At 42.0% G+C, this 22,920-nt stretch overlaps 1 protein-coding gene across 7 annotated transcripts in view; it reads right to left on the bottom strand.

The window, feature by feature from the left end:
* NFASC (neurofascin) overlaps positions 1-22,920 on the bottom strand; it is a 733,849-nt gene that overhangs the window by 377,797 nt on the left and 333,132 nt on the right. For all 7 annotated transcript variants that reach the window (XM_069238522.1, XM_069238515.1, XM_069238519.1 and 4 more), the window contains 3 exons: positions 8,332-8,528; positions 1,994-2,116; positions 332-502 (listed from right to left, as the gene is read on the bottom strand). In XM_069238522.1, coding sequence (XP_069094623.1) covers positions 332-502; positions 1,994-2,116; positions 8,332-8,528 — 491 coding nt within the window. The remainder of the gene's footprint in view (positions 1-331; positions 503-1,993; positions 2,117-8,331; positions 8,529-22,920) is intronic.

Raw genomic sequence — 22,920 nt, 5'->3', positions numbered from 1 at the left:
GCTAGTTACAGTCCGTTTTTTAAGGCTTAGAGAGAGGTGCATATACAAGGGTGGGCAAAGGCAGATGCACGCCCACTTCAGGATAAAACAGGTTAATCTGAATTATACAGAATGAAGGAGACACATTTATAGATAGACCTTCATGATGAACGTTAAGTGACACACCAAAATCTTTGGGAGGGTTGCCAGATAAACACCTAAGGTCTGACAGTGCAGGCCAATGGAGACAACTGCCCTACTATAAATGCTGACAGGTACTAAGACAGGCAGTAAGAATGGGCCCTTGAAAGAATATCCCAGAGCCCCAGACCCAGGAAGAAAGAACACTTACTGGTAAGGACCTTCAGGCTGAAAGGGTTCTTCTGCTGAATAGTGTGAGTGAAGTGGAACCGGGCGCTACAGCTGTAGTCAGTCCTGGAGTCTTGCAGGAGTACGTTGGAAAAATACAAGTCTCCGTTCAGCCCCTGTGACACACGTTTATCCTGCATAATTGGTGACATGGCTGGAAAAAGCACAGAAAGTGACTTAAATCAGAGGCAGCAATGAGAAACAATTAAATGTAAAGCTTTCTAGATGAATTCAGTCCCCCTGTGGTAGACTGACAAAGAGCACTGATGGTGTTCTGTTATCATCTTCAATGATTTGCATAGAGCGCAGGTGAAGCTCTGTTACTGATGCACTGGGTTTTCTTCTTTGTAGCTGATTTGCCCTTTCCAGTCACCTCATTTTGCCCTGCTATAGATGCAGTGGCATGTGCAGAACCCTGGTAATGAACCAAAGTGACTCTACTACCATGACCAAAGCTTTTGTTAAACTCTTATAAATCTATTCATGCTCAGTCCCGCAGCTATGCCCTTCTACAGCATTACGGCACTATATAAATCCTACACATTATCCTTGTGATGAGTTGATGGCTGCACTGCTGTGTTCAAAGCCCTAGTATTATTGAACTTAGCTGTACCAGTCTGCATGGAACTCAGTGGGATACAATGCTATTCCCTCTCTTGTCTGCTTAGCGCCTCAGTGATACTCAACCAAAGCTGCATCATTCTCTTTATGTCTCATTCTCCTACAAACTGCGCTGTTCAACAAAGAGTACTGCTAATATATTTTTATAGCTGCACTGGTCTGTGCAGAGCCATGGATATACCTTATATTCCATTATTGGACTGTTCAGAGCATCAGAGATACCTTACTACAGCTTCATTTTGCTGTGGACAGCCTAGGTGACATCCTAATGTAACTTGCATTGTTCTGCAGAGAGCCCAGGTGATATCCTTTTTAGTAACATTAGTCTGCTCAAAGCCCTTGCAATGCTGTACCATTTGAATTCTGGTCACCTTCGAGCACCAAAGACACCCTAACAAGACTGCACTGTTCAGTGGCTATCTCAGGTTATATCCTGCTATAAGCTTCTTTGCAATGCTAGGAGCACTGATAATATTGTTCTATCTACTCTTTTGTGTACAAAGCCCCGGAAATGCCATGATATCCCCATTCTGGGCTGCCTAGAGCCCCACTGACGAACCAGTCTACTTGCACTGCTTAGTGGAATGCTTAGGTCACATCCTGCTGTAAGCTGTGTGCTCTGCCGAGAGTAATGGTTATATTGTTGTATAGCTGCATTAGTTTATGTAGAGCCCTGGATCTGCCATGTTGTTTACATCTCGATGCTAACTTCATTGCTCTGCTGAGATCATGGACAATGATTCTATGGCTGCACTGGTCTGTGCTGAGGCCAACCTCTGGTCATCTCAGAGCCTAGAGGTATGCTACTATTGGTGCACTGTCCAGCAGAGGAACCAGTGTTGCCCTGCCTTAAGCACCACTACTCTTTGCAGAGGCCTGTACATATTACGCTACTTTGTGCAGAACATACACGGTTTCCCGTTACAATTTCTTGTTCTCAACCAATCAAGAGTGGCACATCCTCCCTGACAATCAATTAATAAAGTATACTATTATTTTTAATACACTAGTTCTCGTCACTCACAGCTGCTCATCCAGAAGATGTGTGGTGGAGGCAACCCGGGTGGGGGGTTGCACTGCAGGATGAGAGGGGAGCCTTCCTGCACCACCACTGGGTCCAGGCTCTCCTTCGGCCACAGAGGGGAACCTGCACAAGCACAAAAAACATATGCAAATAGTGACTATGTTGGAGCAGGTCACTGGATCCAAATTCAACCCTTCAATATCTTTTACATATATAAATATGCTGTAGAGTGCCCTGTTCTAAAAGCATGACGTGATTACTCTGATGGTGTGTGCTTAAACTTTCTCCTTTCATAGTTTGTGCCCTGTGTTATGAACTCATTCGTCTAGACTGTGCACAATGTGCTCCAGTGGTGTGTGCATTATATATTCAGCTTTGCATGTGTGCAGTATGCTTTCCGTTTTCTAAGTGCCTACAACGAGTAATCTGCCCTTCAGTGCATTCAATGTTTCTTCTGCAGAATGGCGTGTGCAATGAGTATTCTACTCCTATGATTCTTAGCCTGCAAAATGAAATAGTATTAACACATTAATAGAGTATATATATACATATGCAGAGAGAGAGAGAGAAAACGAAAGAGGCATCAGATAAAATTGAAAAATGTAAAATGTACGTTAATTGTGAAAGAATGTAAAATTGGCGGCCAAGTATCTTCAGATAGATTCACGAGAGCAGTGCAAATGCGCCAAACAGAATACACTATGGACGATGAGTGGCCTCAATTTTCTTTTGAAAAACTCCAACCTTACCCATTAATTAAAATTGTGATTTTTTAGACATCTGTTTGTGAATTAAATACAATATTCCATCATTTGTGTATTTGGTTGATCAATGCATGTTTCTGTATTTTTGGTGTAATTATTGCCGTTCAAATCATTAACCATGTTTAGGCCGGGGTCCCCGACTTCCAGTAATGACTCAGTGGCGTCCCAAATTCCAAATGTGATTGAGCGGGGCTCTTCAGTTTCCAATGATGATTAAATGAGAGTCCACAGAAGTAAAAAGGTTAAGAACTACTGTTCTGTTTTAAGTATGTAAAATGTAATCTTCTGACAGTGTGTGTAGTTATATTCTGCCACCATGAAGCGCAACATGCGTCACATGCCATCTGCCCCCTCACTAGCCCTTGTCACAAGGTGCCCCAGCCCCATGTCAAAGCAACCAACTTGAACAACTATGGAAGATTCTATATGGTGACTCATATGTTCTTACTTGTGCCAAGAAGACCTCTGTACCAGTTTCTCTGCACAACAGTTCAAAGGCAAGTCCCTCTAAGATTTTCTTTCAGGTCCTCCTGAGGAGGGCATTAACAACGTCACTCTGCACACAAAGCACCAACACAATATCTGCACCTACAATCCTGAACACATCTCCCTAAATAACACACTAACAAGAGACAAAGTTACCGCCAACAGAGCACTTTTCATCATGGTCATCAGTGCTTGCTTACCTACCAAACAAGCAGCAGGAAACACAAAGCCAAAAACAGTTGATAAATTAATCTTAATGGAAACTTGGAACACCCACACATGCATTATGATCTTGATCGTTGACCTCATCTGAAATGGGTACAATATTGTGCAAACACAAAATAAAGTCTACTCACCTTAACACACGGGGTACCTACGATTTTCCCTTCCCATGCCCACGAGCTAAAAATCATCCTATCCAGAAGCACCCACTACTATATCATATACACCTACCTAAGTTTGCTCAATCTCCATAGGAACTGAGGCCTAAGACCATGAAGGGCTACTTTCTTTCCCACACTGCCATCATGACCTCTTTTCACTTTTCATGCCATAGCCACAATCTCTCCATGTAATACACTAGATATCTTCAACTCCACCCTGTCCACCCCTGACTACAGAAATTCCCTTTCATCAACTGGTCAGCTTACCCTGCAATCCTTTTATTATCCCCCAAATGGCTAAATCCAAATAGGGCTAGCACAACCCCCTCATCTCCATTACTAGCTCTTTCATAAACTTTTACCTGAAAAACCTCCAACTCTGTTCCCTACAACTAACTTCTTCGCAAGATAAAAATTTAAATTTTGACTACTCAAACAATGCTTAACTCCACATGGTACAGCCCCTTCTATCAAAACCTTTCACTCTTAACAAACCATTAATACCAGGATACATGTAGGTGCTGAATTTAAATAAGCAGAAAATGGGCAATCTAGGAGAATCTCTGTTCCCAACAGTTGTCTGACTACAAAAGCTAGTATTTCGAGCCCACAGCCAATACTCCACAAATGCGGTCAGATTTCTCTTTAAAAAGAATCTAACAAGCTCAAAAGCCACCAATGCGAATAACCTCTATTCAAAAAGGTTTGCCAACCCCTTTGGCAACTCCTCATCCCCTGATCAGTCCAACAAACCTTGGACAGCAACCTGTATTTCTTCAACAAGATCTTCACAGTAAGATACTACATAAACATAACTAACAAACCCACTGCAATCCTGACTAACAACATCCTTTCCAGCCTGTGCCTCACTTGTCACAGATGATTACTCTACCACCTTCTTCTACATGCAGAACATATGCAAAGACTCCAGTGGTGTGTGCATCATGTATTTTGCTTTGAATGTGCAAAGTACGCTTTATGCTATGTAAGTGCCTGCAACGAGTAATCTGTCCTTCAGTGCATTCAATATTTCTTCTGCAGAACGGCATGAACAATGAGTATTCTACTATTAGTAGTTATTAGTATTACTAGCATACTATTCTCCACTTTGAGGAAATAGGCCATGCTTGCTCCAGCTTTCGGGAAAAATCCCAATTACTGTGAACTGTCAACCTTGTAGTCATTACCCACAGTATCCACCTTGCTCTTAACACCTTTTTGGCCATGACAGCTACCAAATCTTTGCTGATGTAAACAGACAATACAAGAACAAAATATTCAGAAATGAGCAGGTGGCGTGATCACCACTTCTCTCAAGTGTTGGACATGCCACCAAGCATTGGGCCCAAACTCTCCTTTGCAGTGACAATCCTAACAGGAGAAGAAATCATCACACCTGGCACTCTAGTAAAGTGTCACAAGTCACAAAGCTACTGTCATCTTACAGAGAGCCGCTATGGGTCTTCTTGCCTGTTCTAGTGTGGGCTACACCTATCAGTGGGGCATTGCAGCACTTGACAATTGATATTGGCTCTATGCAGGTGCAGCAGCTAACCCTCAAGTTGCATAGAAAACCCTATCTAACAGTTGAGCGGTGCATGATCTTGCTTTCATGTTTCTGGTTTCAGTGTATTTGTCTCCGCTTTACTCACCGTTTTAATTCTGTGCCTCAGGTCTCCTTTGTCCATTCTACAGTTTGAGGTGTCCTCTGCTATTGCTCGGCGTACCCTGTTTCTGCAGCACCGTCACTGTTCGCCCACCTCCAATTCCTGTTCCACGGTCACTGCTCTGTATGCTATGTTCTACTCTTCAGTAGGTGCACTAGATTTCTTTAGGAACCATATCCATTCTTTGTGCTCTGCATATCGAATTCAACCTTTTAAGGAACACGTGTTTCTTGTACATTGTTTGTATGATTATGAGATGTATCATTTTGTGAGCTGAACTTTAGAAGAATCAGTTTGTAAAGGTAAATCTCAGATTCCTTAAGCTTCTACTAAAGACCCTGATCCAAGGAAAATAAATTCCCTATTTATAGGAAAACCTTGTACTGAATCTCTTTGGCTAACATGCAAATTCACTTTGACATCTTAACATGTAATTTTCTGTTTACACTGTTTTACCTTTCATAGAGAAACATTACATCTTGATTATAGACCGCATATAGTCACAGAATTTCAATAACAGAGTGTGTTTCCTGCCTTTGCTTTTGGTTCTCTTTCTCCCCAGACTACTGCTCAACTTCTCAGACGTCTAGAGGAGAAACAGTAAATGGTGGGCATTGGGAGGTCATCACTTGTCACCCTGAACTTCATAGCTGTGAAATGCAGGGTGATTAAGAGAGAACGAAGGGGTACTGAGCTCAAATTTCGACCATACCTCCTTCTAAGAATAACGGTTCAAAGAGACAGAGAAAAATGCTTAAACTGTGAGTCAAGTTGCCAGAATATATATTTCTGGATAATTCCGTGATAAAAAAATGTTTGTAGGCCTTTACCCACAATCCTCCCACCACTAGAGATTTAAAAATGTAAAACAAAAAGATGATGATTCTTACCAGACCTAAACCGGCCTCACCTGTGGCGATACTCAGAACGTCCATTGCGCTAAGACGAACACATTTGAGTCTGCTGTGCAGATAAGACATGCTTTTGGGGTTACGAGGTAAGTTATTTCTCCATCGATCAATTTTTATTGAATTTATTATTAATAGGCAGGAAAATAATGATTACAAGGTGCAATTTCTTTTTTTATAAAACAAAGGACTAAATATACCAAACCTGAACATCCACTGGGAATGCACCAGGTTGTCTCTGTCCTAAATGCTTTCCATTCATCATTTTGCCCATGTTCTCCTTTCTGTCTTTCTGAGAGAAGACCCCTGTTGTTTTAGTGGTGAGACCATAGCAGGTGTCTTCACTGACAACTGTTTACCCCTCACTTAACAGCCATCTTCCCCCAGACACTGGGAACACACTAAGGCATAAGAGCTTTCCAAGGATCACAAATTCTTTCGAGTTTTTTTGTAACCCTCGGGTGACTGTGTTGTAAGAGCCCTGTCCACATCCCTCTCTTTAGAAATAAGTTGTCGATATTTTTCAAACCCTGCCTTTTAGAATAATTCCTGATCAAAGAGTCTGGAAAGAATAAATCAGTTTAACCTAATAGCAACGTCTTCTTTTTTCAGCTATCCCTCCTTGCCCCTTTGTATGAAGACACTAGTTATGAGGATGGTCCATCGTGCACCCCCTTTAGGTCAGAATCAGACATAAAAGACCACTGAGCCCTTTTCCTTCCTACTTTTTAATTGCCCCTCCAGCTAGTCTGTATTTCTTCCTATTATAAGCGCTGATCCAACAACACTACCTTTCAAGTTCTCAAATTCTACCCTACACTGGGCACTCACTTTATGAATCTTACGGCTCATCTCATCATAGTTATGGCCTGCCCATTTTCCATTACAATATTACTATAAAGTTCATTAAAACTTGTGCCCAACCTCTGTGTGATGCACCTAGTGCATTTCTTGCTGCAGACCTGGTTTGAGGAGGGGCACGTACTACTAATCTTCCTGAGACAACACTGTTACTTTCCTTGGGTAACAGTTTCCTTTTCATTGCCGCTACAGTGCAACTTTGCAAGATTCTCCTACTGTTCTGTAGACTAGTGTGTGGGAATGGTTTATGTCACAGCTAGCTTACAATTGCTCCAGTGCTCTTCATCTCAGAAGCTGGTAAACCAAATGGATAGGTGCTGACTGCAATAGTCCTATTCCCTTGAAATGGATCTAAGAGACTGGCTGGCGTCAAGCTTTGTTGTTGTTGGATGGCTAGTGGCCTCAACAAAGCAGTGCCTCATTCCAAGTGCAGGGTGCTCATAACACGTGAAAGTGAAGAAAAATCACTTTCTGTGTTTCATTTTTGATTAATTCTATATGTAATTTTAACAAGTATTCTAGGTTACTTCTGGGAGAGGGGGTATAAACCGTATGTGGATACTGATAACACAACTCAGTTACTTATCACGTTCAACCTATAGCCAACAGCAATTTCCAGAGACACTGGCAGAAGGACTTCAGTAAAGAGTATTTATGTGCAAGCAACAGTACAGCGGATCATTTGCAATAGTGTTACATGCCTCTATCTCACAGGTTTTAAGCAGTACTTATAGAGAGTCGCCACAGGATCTTACTGAATAAGGTGTACCTCCTACATCCGCCACCAGTATTCACAGTACATGTGGATACCAAAGAGTCCCAAAACAGCACTATTGAAAGGACATTTGCAGAATTATTTTGCTTAAGAGGCATCTCCCCTCTTACCCATAACAGGATGGTATTGAATACTATGGGGGTTATTCTAACTTTGGAGGAGGTGTTAATCCGTCCCAAAAGTGACGGAAAAGTGACGGATTTACCACCAGCCGTATTACGAGTCCATTATATCCTATGGAACTCGTAATACGGCTGGTGGTATATCCGTCACTTTACCGTCACTTTTGGGACGGATTAACACTCCTCCAAAGTTAGAATAACCCCCAATGTCTGTAAATCTCCCCCAGGATGCCATTAACATGAACGTTGTTGGGTAGTGAGTGCCTCCAGAATATTGAAAAACCTTCTCACACACACACCAGATGCAGGAACATGCTGGACAGCATGTCTACCACCTTCAAATCCCCGGAGAGCCACAACAGCAGTACTCACGAGACACTTGCAGGACAATCTTGTTGGAGATCGCTGTCCCATGATCATTGCGGGCAAAGCACTGGTATTCTCCCTCATATTCCTCCTGTTGACCCCCGCTGTGAAAGTCGATGACCAGTGTCCCAGAGCGCCCCCTCATGGAAACCCGAGGATCTTTTGCCACATTGAAGAACTTCCCATTCCGTGTCCATGAAAACCTGTGTTTGGAGAAAAAGCCAGCCTGTAAAACATGAAAGGGTGGCAGAAAGGCCCAGGTGGCAGGTAGTTGGATCAAACAACATGCTCCTTCTTTTAATGTAATCTTTAGATTAATGCTCTCCCATCACCTACCTAAGACTAAAGATGTTGTCAAAACCAGTGCAAGGGGTTTTAAGTACCTGTTATCCGGTCAGAAATAAAAGTTAGACACCAAGCATTCTGCCTTAAAAAGGTTAATTTGGAAAATTAACATTACAAAATGAAGAACAAGCATGCAGTGAAGAACAATTGCTTGCATTGCTTTAAAAAATAAAAAGTTAAGCTACAAGGGTACCTGGTTACCCGACCCTGTGTTTCTAACTCATAGTAAATAGCACAATGGAACCATAGGCTGCTGTTGTGGGACAAGTACAGACTATGCCCTGATTGGCAGACTAGGACAGGCTAAATACAAAATCCAAAGATCTTGTGGATCTATGGTAATGTGCATCCTTCAGAAAACTTAATTTTGAGATACATTCCTTCAGGTATTGCTGTTTATTTAGTTCATAAAAGAAAAGGTCACTTGATTGAAACAACATTTTGTAGCAGTGGGTGAATCTACAGAGTTGTATACATCAAATATCACATAATGTCAGAATGAGGATCTAGGCCATTATTGGTTATTAATGTTTTAGTTATTTTTACATAACTGAAATATGTTGTTTTCTCCGTACTTAATCAGATTGAAAGGTCCGGTTTGTCCCATTGCTATTTTAGGTGTTTACTAAAGCAGAAAGAGTAAAATCAGCTGGCCAATTAATAAGGATCAGAGGTGGAGAGAGGGGAGGTCTAGCGAAGATCTACAGAAGATGCCCACGCTGAAGAATTCCAGCCTTATTTAAATGGCAACTCAATGTTTATTTTCCTGTTTAACAACGATTTATTATTTTCTTCAACTGTGACCTACAATTAGATGTCCTAAAGTACATTGTAAGCACATTTATCCCCAATGTTACAAATAAGGCCTAATGTGTATCTGACTCAGACGGACTATGTTACTTACCCTGTACGCATCTGTTTGTGCCATGTAGTGAAGTAATTCAGATGGTCTACATGCTCCTATCATCTAGTTTTGGGCTCAGACATGTCCAACTTATTTTTTTCCGAAGAAGTCTTTTGAGTTACGAGGTACAGTAACTCGTCCTATGACTGGTAATGTGCATGGGAATCGGCTCAATTGTTAGATTGTTTCGTGCACATTGGGGGAGAAAGAAGCTGGATCGTAGAGAACCGAAGTAGATAATTGTTTAAATGAGAAAGAGAAAATAAAACATTAGCAACAACCACAGGCTTCAGGGAAGAAGGGTGGGTGAATGTGTATCTACAGCACTATATTCCATGAACAGATGTGTACAGGGTAAGTAACATTTTGTTTGTGGCATGTGTAGCTGTAGATACACATGTTCTGCAAACACTGTAAATTAGTACTCTCCTAATCGGTGGCTAGACAGAGGAAGTTGCAGAGGACTGAAAAAGAGTTAATAGCACACCTTGGCCAACTTTTAATTTTTTGCACACTAAGACGTCCACACAGTAGTGCTTGGTGAACGTGTGGGGAGTCATCCAAGTAGTTGGTTTACATAAGTTAACTATAAGGATGTTGCCAAGGAAGGCCATAGAGCCCTACGTTCTTGTGAGTGGGGTGTGGCCTTGATGTGGAGGTGGGAGGGAGGGGTAGGTAGTTGCCTTTTGGCCTTAGTGTTAGACTTTTCATCCTTGGTGTGCCCTCCCTTAACTTTTTGCCTTTCTTTACCAGGTTGTTGGTGTGTGCTGGACTCTGTTTTTGCTGTTTTTGTTACTCTGGGCACTTTACCACTGCTAACCAGTGCAAGTGCTCCTATACAAAATGTGTATGTAAGTGGCTTATCCATGATTGGCATATTTGATCTATTAGTAAGTCCCTAGTAAAGTGCAATAGAGGTGCCCAGGGCCTGTAAATCAAATGCTACTAGTTGACCTGCAGCACTGGATGTACCACCCACCTAAGTAGCTCTGTAATCATGTCTCAGACCTGCCACTGCAGTGTCTGTGTGTGCAGTTGTAACTGTAAATTCGACTTGGCAAGTGTACCCACTTGCCAGGCCTAAACCTTCCCTTTTCTTACAGGTAAGGCACACCCAAGATAGGCCCTAGGTAGCCCCAAGAGCAGGGTGCAGTGTATGGTTACGGTAGGACATATAGTAATGTGTTTTATATGTCCTGACAGTGAAATATTGCTACATTTGTTGTTCACTATTGCAAGGCCTGTCTCTCTCATAGGTTAACCTGGGGGCTAACTTTAAATCTGATTAAAGTGTAGATTCCCTTTGGGAGCGGATAGACATGTGGAGTTTGGGGTCTCTGAGCTCACAATTTAAAAATACATCTTTTAGTAAAGTTGATTTTGAGGTTGTGTGTTTGAAAATGCCACTTTTAGAAAGTGGGCATTTTCTGGCTTAAACCATTTCTGTGACTCTGCCTGGTTGTGGATTCCCTGTCTGGGTCAGTTTGACAGTTGGGCTGGTTGCACCTCTCACTAGACAGTGACACAAAGGAAGCTGGGGTGTAGTCTGCATTTCCTGATGAGCCATCTGTGCTAGGAGGGAGAGGAGGAGTGGTCATTCACACCTGAAAGGGCTCTGCCTGCCCTCACACAATGCAGTCTCCAACCCCCTGGTGTGTGTCTGGGCAAGGCAGGATTTCACAAACAAGAGAGACTTTTCTTTGAAGTAAGCCTACTTCAAAGGGCAAAATGGGTATAAGAAGGGCACCCAAAACCACAGACTTTAGAACACTTCTGGAAACCAAGAGGAACCTCTGCCTGGAGAACAGCTGAAGAGCTGAGGAAGAACAGCTGCCCTGCCTGTGACTGTGCTTTGTGGAGCTATTCTGCAGATGGTGCTTCTGCATGTGCTAGAGGACAAAGAATGGACTTTGTGTTGCCTTCCTTCTTGGGAAGAACTCTCCAAGGGCTTGATTTAGAGCTTGCCTCCTTTGTTAGAAGTCTCAGGGACAGCAAAGACTTCTCTCTGCCAGCACCTGGATTCTCTGGAGAGACCCTCTACTCTGTCAAGTGGTGCCCATCCAGTTCCTGGGACCCTGAAAGGAGAAGCTGGCAGCTCAAGAGTGAGAAATCCACACACAGACCGTCGTGCGGGGAAAAGATCGGCGAAACTCTGATCTGCGGCTGCAAAATCGACACGCCGCCGGCTTTGCAGCTGAAAATCGACACTCGCCTGCAACGGGACTGGAAGATCGGCGCCCGGAGCTGGGGAAACGACGTGCAGCATCGCTGACGGAGGCTGGTGAGATCGCAACCCGCGCTGCGTGGTTTTCGGATCATCGTGCAGCTGAATTTCTGATGCAAACACAGCTGGGCTTGTAAAAACAATGAAAGGCCTGCCTGGACCGAAGAGTGCTGACCGGATTGACGCATTGCTCTCCTGTAGAGAGAAGAAACGAAGCACGCCGTCCCGACTAAAGGAGAAACGACGCAAGGTCTCGCTCTTGAGTGAAATCGATGCATCGCAAGCCCTTGACGCACACCCGCTCGTGCGGGGTTATTTTTGACACGCCCAAGGTACATTTTCACGCTAACAGCGTTAGTGTGTGTTTAAAATTACATGGAGACTCTTTTTGATTTTTACCTGATAACTTGACTTGTGTATTGTGGATTTTTGTCGTTTTGGTCTTGTTTTGTTTAGATAAATATTTTCTATGTTTCTAAACCTGTGTTGTGTCATTTTGTAGTGTTTTCATTAAGTTACTGTATGTGGTGGTACAAATACTTTACACCTAGCACTCTGAAGTTAAGCCTACTGCTTGTGCCAAGCTACCAAGGGGGTAAGCAGGGGTTAGCTGAGAGTGATTCTCTTTCACCCTGACTAGAGTGAAGGTCCTTGCTTGGGCAGGGGGTAACCTGACTGCCAACCATAGACCCCATTTCTAACACTTAGCATAGCAAGTTTGAATATATTTGACAAACCAGATGTGTGCTGAGTTTTATGGTAGGGCTTGATTCTGTCAATATAGTACACAAAGGCACACATAACATTCAGTGTATAAAGGGCCCTCTCTGCCTTGGAGCCTGGGTGTGGGAAGAAAACGGGTAACACAGTGGTTTGATTAAGGTGGAAGGGTGACATTATTTTTTGGTAAAAAGTTCTGGCTTGTCCTAAGGATGTCTACCATTATGAACTTGTAGGAAGTGCTCCTCTAGGGTAAGAGCTTGAAGCCTGCTCACATGTCTTAAAGACATAATAGCAATAAGGAAGGCAACTTTCCAAGAGAGGAACTGCAGAAAGCAAGCATGGAGGTGTTCAAAAGGAGGGTCCATGAGATGGGTAATCACTATATTGAGGTTCCAGACAGGGGCTGGAGGCACCCTGGGGGGACAACCCTTTTAAGCTGTTTCATGAAAGCTTTGATGATGGGGACTTTGAACAAGGAAGAGTGCTCCTTATTTGCAAGTAAGCTGTGACTGCAGTTAAATGAAGACGTATGGTAGTGTAGGTAAGACCCCCAGTCTGAAGATGAAGAAGGTTACAGACTATGAGGCTGATTTAAATCTTGGTGTTAAGAATACTCCATCACAGCGGTAACAGAGTATCCTTACTGCCAACATGATGGTCCCTCCACAAAATCTGGATGTGGGTGAACAATAGGTGTAATCATGGAGGAGACTACTCCGTCTCTGCCATGATTATATCTCTCTAACAACATGGCGAAGTAAGGGTCGTCGGAGTCTGACTTCTATGTCCGCTCACCTATTTTAGATAGGCGGATAAGAGGTCAGTTTCCAATGCCCATCACTGCCCGGATAACCCTAGCAGTAAGGGGCAGTAAAAACTATCCTTGCATAGTAATTAGACTTAATAGTGGCCATTTATATTGGTACTCTGGAACAAAGTCACGGGACCGCATTTTGTGTTCTAATTGATCGGAACCCTCTTCAAAGTTAAATCGTTACTTTTCATGCTGCAATACCAAGGATTGTGTGATATCTATGAGGTATTTTGTTTTTAAGCATTGTCCAGAAAGTAGTCTTGCATATGATTTATACAAGTGAATGAACGTCAATGTCTGTCCATTGCTTGCTTCTTTGAAACTAGTATGGCTTTTAAGACACAATACTTTCAACAGATTTGGTCTCAGTGGAACCATCTGTAATCCATTGCGGGGACTGGGAGAATGAGTCGGTCCTAGTGTACAATCTCCCTAATCCTAGATCAAATGCAACAAGGTACACTGTTCCCACATCTTCTTTGCCCTAGCCCCTGGAGTTATTTCCTCTATAACCTCTGCTAGCGTAACCCCGCAATCTCTACTGCTATAGCGAGTGAGTGGCAAGAGTGTCAGGGGAGGTGGCCTTAGCCCCCCACCCTGTACTAGAACCTACAAAAGAAGCCTTGTGGAGAGGGTGTCTGGAGAGTACTCATAGTCTTGGCTGTGTCAATATCCTTTTTAATCTTCTTCAGTATCTGATCCACCTACGGTCCGAAGAGATGTTTGCCCTTAAATGGCAGGTTTAACAGATGCTGTTAGACATCTGGTTTGAAGCCAGAGACACAAAGCCAAGTGTGGTGCATAATAAGGACACTGGAATTAATCAGTTGCGTCAAGAGCGTATCAGATGGTGGGATTTGATATTATTTTGCTCCTAGATACTAGTTCATGGTCAAGCTTTCTATTTTGGTCTGGGAGGTTCTGGAGAAGTCCTGCATCTCCTCCCAGTGGGCTCCATCATAGCGAAAGGAAGCTGATTGAATTTGCTTTCCTCCAATGAGTGGCCAATTGCTCAGTGACTCTCTTGCCTGCTGCATCAATCTTCTTGCTCTCTTTATCGAGGGTTGGGGCATCACAAGTCCCCTGGACACTAGCACCATTGGCTGCAGTGTGGTCTACCAGGGACGTCCTAGCAGCTGCTGGCTGCAGATGTAAGAAAGGCCTGTAGGTGAGCGTTTATATTTTTTGGCCAACCTTGGAGAGACAACCAGTGCCTTGATGGGATCCTAGATGGTCCCCAATGCAGTTTTGAGCATGCTGTTGAGCATGGGCAGAAACTGCAGGGAGCACATGTGGTGAACAGCATCTCAATCAGGAAGTCTTCAACTTCCTAGAAGGTATGTAGATCAACCTTGTGGAAGGTGGCTGCTCTACGTATCACCTCATGATATGAGGTAGTGTCATTGGGAGGGGAGGGTTTTGCCAGGTAGAGATCCAGATCAATGTACCCTGGGGGATCTACACTGTAGTTGTCATGCAGGTCATGTCTAGGCTCAGGGGCATGGGGGGAGGGTGCTGTCTCGTAGAGATCTACGGGGTATGAGGGACTGTCAGACCCCACTGATGGGGTAGTGCTCAGCATGTGCACAGTGACGGTTTATGACTGGTGTTTGGGCGGTGGTAATCACAGTTGAAGGCTCGTGACCTATTTTACCTGTAGATCCTGCTGCTCCTCTGTCTCATATCTGGACTGGGAGCTGGGCTCGAAGCTGAACTCTAAAGGCTGGGCTGAAAACAGGCCAGCTTACAGCTGCTCTTGTGCCGCTCTATTCTGTGTTGAGAAAGAAACCAAATATGTCAATACTGCAGGGTCTTCTTGGAAAGGAAGGCGAGGCAGGCTGAACAAGTAGCCTTGTCTTGCTGGGAGGGGGGTGTGCGGAACTTTGCAGATCTGGTGGTGTTCAGTACAAGGATACTTGGAATCACACTGGGGGCAATATTGGGAAGGCATCCTTTTCATCACTGTCAGACCATTGTCACAGAGAAGAAACAGAAGAGGAGGTGCAAGGCACCCAAGGAGGTCCATCAAGAGAAGTCCGGTCATCGAGCCCGACAGACACTGTAACCAGGAAAATCTAAGCACAGAAAGTTTTTTCAGTGTCAACAGGAGGAAAAACTCTGACGACAAACATGACAATGCATCGACCTGGAGTTCGATCGGTAACCTGTCTGAACTCAACAGTGGAAAAAAAAAAGTATAACAACGGAACCGATGCCCATGCCCCTGAGCATTACCAGTCGTCGGAGGAGTTACTGTACCTTATGACTCTAAAGACGTCATGAAGTACACACATCTGAACCAAACACTAGATGGCAGGAGTATACAGGGCATGTATCGCTATATCTATATATGTCACAAACATATAGTTCCCGTAAGACACCCAACACTTTTCCAATTTGTATTTGAAGGGAATTACATTTGTTTCTACCAATCCCCTAATAAGATCTCCATTGGTGAGCCTGGATATTTAAGAACATGAAGACTGCATTGATCAAGTGATGCCCAATTTCTACTAGGAGTCTAAATGTGACCAAAGATCAAGTGAATCTTACTTTCTGCTAGGAATCTGAAAGTGTGGATAGTTAGCAATGCTGACAAAAGTACAATTTTTGAATGAGCAACATGCATTACAAGATCTGGTTGGTAACAACAGACCAAACCAGACATTTCCATGGGTTTCCTTTTTGGAGAATACTACATCAGGATGTGGTAACAGTTCATTTTTGCTCCTAATAACGAGCTACCCTCTAATCACATGTTGACTGTGTCTTAGCCTGGCACCCCGTACAGAACTCCATTGTCTTGTGGTTAGGTTTGCACTGTTAGACACTTATGCACACGCATGCAAACATTCCCTATATCCTAGATGGAAAGATAAGTAGCCCTCAACACAAGTTCTCAGTATAGACATATTTACATTTTATTGGCTACATAAACCCTCAATCCTGGCTAACATGCAGGTCTCATATGATGTATTAATCCTCAACAGCCCACTAGGCTCATTCAAACTTTTCACCTTCTTGACTTCTAGAAGCAAAATCCAGTTCAAGTTTGCATTGACCAGTACCTTGAGATAATGGAATCAATCGACTTTCTCAAGTTTGGCTCTATCCATGTACCAGGATTGCTTCTACAGAGTGAAGCACCCAGAAACGTTATGATTGTGGCACTAAATTAGTTTATTTCAAGGCAACTTGATTTCGTACCGGCATTGAGGAAACACTGTGGCCTACTGTGTACTGAAAACTGTGTTATCTGCATAAGGCAGCACCAAAACATGGAGCTGCCAATTCTGATAGGAAAGTTATGTTTCGATGTAAAGTCATCTAGTGAGTCTGCCAAATACAGATGAAAGTATGAGATGCATCCTGGTGTATCTTTTTTTACAGGCATGCAATGGCTGGAGTTTAGTTTGGCAGTAAATGCTGCTGTAGAATTGAATGATTACGTCATCAAGGGTTTGGTGCACAGTGTCACTCTGCCAATCATGTAAAATGCTGCCCTGAAGTTCAGGAAGCACCAATTGAGTCCAGTGTTTTCTAGACTCGTAGATATAGGGCCAGGCACAAAGTGGCACACTGGCCCAGTTTCGTAAGTTCCAGTCAATATCATGTATGTTTTTTTAAGAAGGAAGCTCTCCTTTACTGATTTTGCTTTTGTAGAACAAGAACATGTATGTAAAGGCTTTGATAACACAGTCCCTATAATGTATTTGAAATCTTAATATTAGATAACTTAACCATGAGTCAGAAATGCAGTCAGTTAAGTGACACTGGTTGTAAATTGTGTAAGAAACCTAATACATTGAAGAGAGAACCTCTTTAGCAGACAATTTAGACCACATACCAGACCACAATTTTTCCATATACCAAATTTCTACTTAAAGTGAGGTGTTCTAAATTCACTTGCTCTAGGAATTGGCAATACCAACTTTAGTGACTGAGGTTTCAGCATAATTTGCCAACATAGTTCACAACATCTGGCAAACATTACACTGTATGGCTTCTAGTATATCACTGCAACGCTTCTTAATGCCAGTCTTTTTGACATAATCATGATCTGACATTGCAACTTCTTTAGATAAAAGTGTGTCTCCTCAAACAAAATATTCTGATTTCTATTCCTAACACTAAGTTCAGTTTTAACTGCTTGCTGCGCTTTCTGGCACTCAGTCAAACCAACATGTCACTTGTACTTTCGGATAATGATGATATTTCTTCCTCTGGGCAGTAAAATTGTCACGATTAATGACATAACCCAATTATCATTACCTGAACTGTCAATGTTTAAGTCTATTTCCTATGCCCTAAATACCCAAGCTTCCGCCAAGAAAAGGGCAACACTTTTGAACCTCTAAATTACCTAGATATCTTAGAGGAAACAGCTAAGAATTCCCTATGTTTTCAGCACTTAATGCGTGGGTCCTATTCAAGCTAAGCACCAAGGCTTAGTGACCATGGTCTTCACAATCAAAAAATCCTCAATTCTTTGAAGATGGCAAAGGCATCACCATTAAAAAATGTAATTTTTGTGGAGTCCAATAATATTCTGTGCTTATGCTTACTACATGTGGGCTTTTGCTCTTTTACAGATATGTGATATGTCCTTTTCAAAGTAAACAGGCTTGAACTTCATAACAGAAGTGTTCTAGTGCAGCGCTGAACAACTCATCTTGCGCCCAAACCCCCGCCTCACACAGCCTTTGGCCATTTGAGGCATGGGGTTGGGCAAAGGATGCCGACGCCCCATGAGACCTCTACCCTTTGCAGCGCAGTAACTATAACTTGCGCTCCCGCCATGCACAGTTTTGTTATCAATTATGTCATTTTAGATGTCATTAGGGATGTAACATGTGAAGGTAGAAGCAATGTATGGTGAGGCTATAAGTTACAGTTACTTTGGGGCATGGGTTATAGTTACTAGAGGTAACTATAACTGGTGATTTTTTGTGGTTTTGTTAGTATAAAACAGTACGTTTTAGCTAATGTTTTCAACTAACTTTAACGTCCAGTTAACCTTTGTTTTTTCCCAGTAAATTTCTATTTTATAAAGTATATTAAAAAGTAAGAAAATATTACAATAGTTACAATGCCTTACTAAGCTGCCATGTTAACCTTTGTTTTTTCAGTTAAATGTATATGTTTTTTTCTCATATAAAGTAAGAAGTTCCTCACTGTGCACGGCATAGGGTGGGACACCCAACCCACCTGGCCGTGCACAACTTCCTTTTATTAGATTTTTTTTTACGTTCAGTGGATCCAGGGATCCACCATGACACAAGGGATCCACCATGACACAAGGGATCCACCTTCACACGCAGAGCGACACCAATGGGATTCACTCCAGGTCAGTTGATTCACCATAAGCCCCAGGGGCGTCACTCTGGACACTGCAGTGGATCTACAGAGCCTTTCCCCCTCCAAAAAAAATTTTTTTTAGAAATTTGACTCAGGGGAGAAGGGGTCCCTTTGGGCGCTCCCCACCCTAGGACTCCTCACAAAAGGCTCAGGGGGTCAGTGTGCCTTCTACCCCACCCTCTTTTATTTTTAGGACTTAGGGACTGAGTCTATGAGTCATAAATGGCAGTTGCAACTTTTCCTTTAGGTTGCAGCCAGCCAAACACAATGTGTGAGGATCCGCAGTGCAAAATATACAACCTTTTTTTACCCATAATTTCTCTAAAACTACTGAACCTATTTACACCAAATCATAAAAAGCACAGGCTCTGGAGCAAGATCTAGCTTTCTTCCAAATCTGGTGTAATTGTGCCCAGTTTTTGCCACCATAGTTCAGTTTCTGCAGCATCGCTGTTTATTTTTCCTACAGAAAAAAATGAATGGGGAAAATGCTACGATTTGGAAGCCGCCTTTTTCTTGTCTCCCACCCACTCTGAATCTTTCCAGTAAGGAGCAGAGGTGGATAACACTTTTTTGGGAGAGGTTCGTGAAGATTCATCAAATGGCAGAAAAGTTATAAGCAAACCAAAAAATGCTTTTCCTATGGAAACACAATCCTAACTTCAGCTACCCAATGGTGCCTTGCCACTCTGTAAGATCCATTCACTGAAGAAATTAAAGGCTACAGGGACGTTATAGTTAGAGTGACATTTTACCCACACAAACCCACAGAAATTCAGCAGTTATATGTTAAGAAACTATAACTTGTGGCCTAAAGTTACTTAATGGCACAGGCTGTAGTTGTTTCGTATAAGTATAACTATAAATATAAATGCTGAATTTCCATTACCTTTAGTGTTTTCAGTGAATTTCATTTTTTTTTTAACGTGAAGCATTATCTAATAACCGCATGTTAATACAACCACTACCACGAACAACCTTTGGCCATGCGAAGCAGGGGTTGGCTGGAGGCCTGGCCTGCAGCAGGCTCTGCCGCCAAACTCCCCTCACCCACACGCAACCAAACCCACATGCACTCAAAGCCAGCCAGCGCACAGCCTTTGTTCGTACCCAGCGGGTTTTGGTGTGAGGGTGGGTGTTTTTTTTTTTCATTGTTCTGTACATCCACGGATCCTTCACAAGTTTACACAGGGGGATCACAGATAGATCTGCAGATCAGCCAAAAAAAGGGGGCTATTTATTACCATGGGGGGCCCTCAGAGACCCCTCTATCTTTCCTATGGGGTTAGGATACCTGTACCCTGACCCCTTTTTTCAGTTTTTTCATTACTCTCCCCTCCCTCCCCAAGCAAGAAAGAAAATGGCAGCTACAACTTTCCTCTCAGGTTGTGGCCCGCCAAATAGGGCCTTGCTTCTCCTCCGGATCCGTGCAGGGTCCACATCCCTGGATATCTATATCTCTTTTTACTTGAATAACTCCAAAACTACTGAATGGATTTCCACCAAATAACAAAAAGGGCTCTTTCTGGACCAAGAGCTCGTTTTATGCTAAATTTGGTTTAATTCCGTCCAGCAGTTTGGGCTGTTGTTGTGTTTAAAATCCCTATGGGAAACTGCATAGGAAAAATATATCCCGACCATATTTTCACTCGCTTGATGGATAACCACATTCCACACAGCAGCTAAAGTGAAGGGTACTAGTTTTGACATTTTTGTGAAGATTTGCCTAACAGCGCCAAAGTTATAGGCAAAATAAAAAATGCTTTTCCTATGGAAACTAGGTCCTAACTATAACTACCTACTGGCTATTGCCATTAGTTAGCATCTATATAACCATCTAGGCTTGTAAATTGTTTGGGTCCTGAAGGGTAGGACATTTTTTAAATCTATCAAATCTATCTGAAGATGTAAGTATTTCAACAAATTTAAGTGAATATGAAATATGTATTACTTACCTAAAATTTCAACAATTTTTGAAACATTTAACTTTGAGAAATGCATTCAAAACAATAGTCAAAGGAGGACTAAGTACTAAGAAATGCACCCTCCACTTACAATTTTGACAGTACTCAAGAATGTATTTGAGATCAGTTTATGATAAGGTGCAAAAGTTATAGGGTTAGGTAAGAACTTTGGCTCAAATACAATACAACTTGAGAAGAAATCTTAACAATTGCTAAACAGTTTGAGTACTCCCTAGCACAGCAGAATTACATAAAGATAAGCTATCTGATGTGTTTAGTCAAGCAGCTGAGTTTAAGCAAACAATAACTTCAAATGAAGTTTTGGATTGAGAGGGGCTTGTTATCATTATGGTAACCCAGGTCACATGGATAACCATAGAATGCACTGCAATTAACATTTATTGTAAACATTGTGGGGAAAAGGCCATTTTGCCAAATGTTGTAAAAGTATAAAAAATTTGTGACAAAGTGCAAGAAGTTGCAACTGAAATTGATTATATAGTGTTACAAGCATAAGATAAGGTGAATTGCTTTGTGATTTCAGATTTTGAACAACCCACTGATACTGTCCTCATAAATGGTAAAAGTAAAAATGATGTTGGATTCGGGTGGAAGACATGCCCTCATGTTTGTAAAGATTACGACACACTGTTTAAGGAAGTTGTTGTTCTGAAATATCCTGCTGTAAAGTTGTATAATGTTTGGTGTAAACCCACTGAGCTTAGAGGATATTATGATGTATTAATAGAATTAAAAAGAAACATAAAGTGTAAAGGATATGTTCTTTTGGTAAGAGATACTGTACTCAGTTGGGTATGTAAAAAATTACTAGGATTTAGTCTTTATCCCAATGCCATCCTTCAAGGCAGGTTAATTGCAGCAATGATTTAGAAAAACAGTCAGGGATTTTCTGAATGTGTTTTCCAAAAAGACTGGTAGTCTTAAAGGATATGCTCACAGCATCAGTCTTAAAAATGCAATTCCCGTAGCCAGTAGAGAAAGAAACATTTCTATCAGTGTGAGAGATGCAGATAAGAAGGAGAGTGATAATCTCTGTTCAGAGAATATCATTAAACCAACAGAGTCATATGTGTGATTGGCGCTGGTCGTTATTGGTCTTAAAGCTTATGGTAATGACAGACTCTATGTTGATCTAAGAGAGTTTCATAAGAATGTTTTTGAAGACAGGTATCCTTTACCAGCTATTACCAAAATAGGCTCTGTGCTTGCTAGGGAGAAATATTGTACAACCCTCGATGTCACCTCAGTTTACCGCCAAGTTAAACAGTGTGAAGAGTCTAAAGATTTATCCTCTCTTATGCTGTGTGAATTTCAAAGAATTATGTTATCCTTGTTTGATGGCATGAAGGGAATACAGTTTTTCCAAGATGATATTTTAATATTTTCCAGTACACTTGAACCTCAACATTTAGACAGAGAATGCTATGTCTTAGTCAGTCTAGGAATGACTGATACTTAAATGTAAAAAATATAAGCTTGCTAAATCTGAACTAGATTGTCTAGACCATATTATTTCAGGTGATTTCATTAAACCTAAATTGGACTTGATTAAAATCATCCAAAATTGACTGAGTCCAAGGAAGAGAAGAGGTACAAACGTCTGTTCTATGGATGACAGAAGTCTAAGCACGCTTTATTCCACATTTTACAAACAAAACCATAGCTATCCAGCAATTATAGAATAAGAGTACGCAATTTCACTGAAACTGTGGCAGCGAACAAGAGCTTATCAGAATTATTTAAAGAATAAATCAACAATGAATTGTTTGCACCCTAGGTTTTCATGCTGTCTTGTCACTAATGTCAGTGAGAAAGGGATTGGACCTGTTCTTAAGCAAAGGAAGAATGGTTTTCAATATATTAAAGCTTTTGCCTTTAGAGAGCTGAAAAGGATGTAACATAATTATTCTACTATAGAAACAGAATCACTGACTATGTATTGGGCTACCTATAATTAGAAAACCTTTTATGGGGAATCAAATCTGAAGTATTGTCAGACCACAAACCTTACAAAACATTTTTGGCAGGAAAGGTCAAATCTACTTCTTCCAGGATATGTAGGTGGGTTGTGATATTACTAGAGTGCCTATTTTCAATCAAGTATTTCCAAGTATACTTAATACGGCAGCAGATTGGCTTTCTAGACTTGTAAGACAATGAAAGCGGTGATGATGTTGTCAACGACTAGTGGATGGATGAGATAGTGGAGGCTTGTTCTGTTGCAGAAGACTGTGTTACAGAA

The sequence above is a fragment of the Pleurodeles waltl genome, chromosome 6 (assembly GCF_031143425.1).
Source record: "Pleurodeles waltl isolate 20211129_DDA chromosome 6, aPleWal1.hap1.20221129, whole genome shotgun sequence".
NCBI lineage: Eukaryota > Metazoa > Chordata > Amphibia > Caudata > Salamandridae > Pleurodeles > Pleurodeles waltl.
Note: the sequence above shows the minus strand (reverse complement) of the source record. Positions and strands in the feature narration are given on the sequence as shown.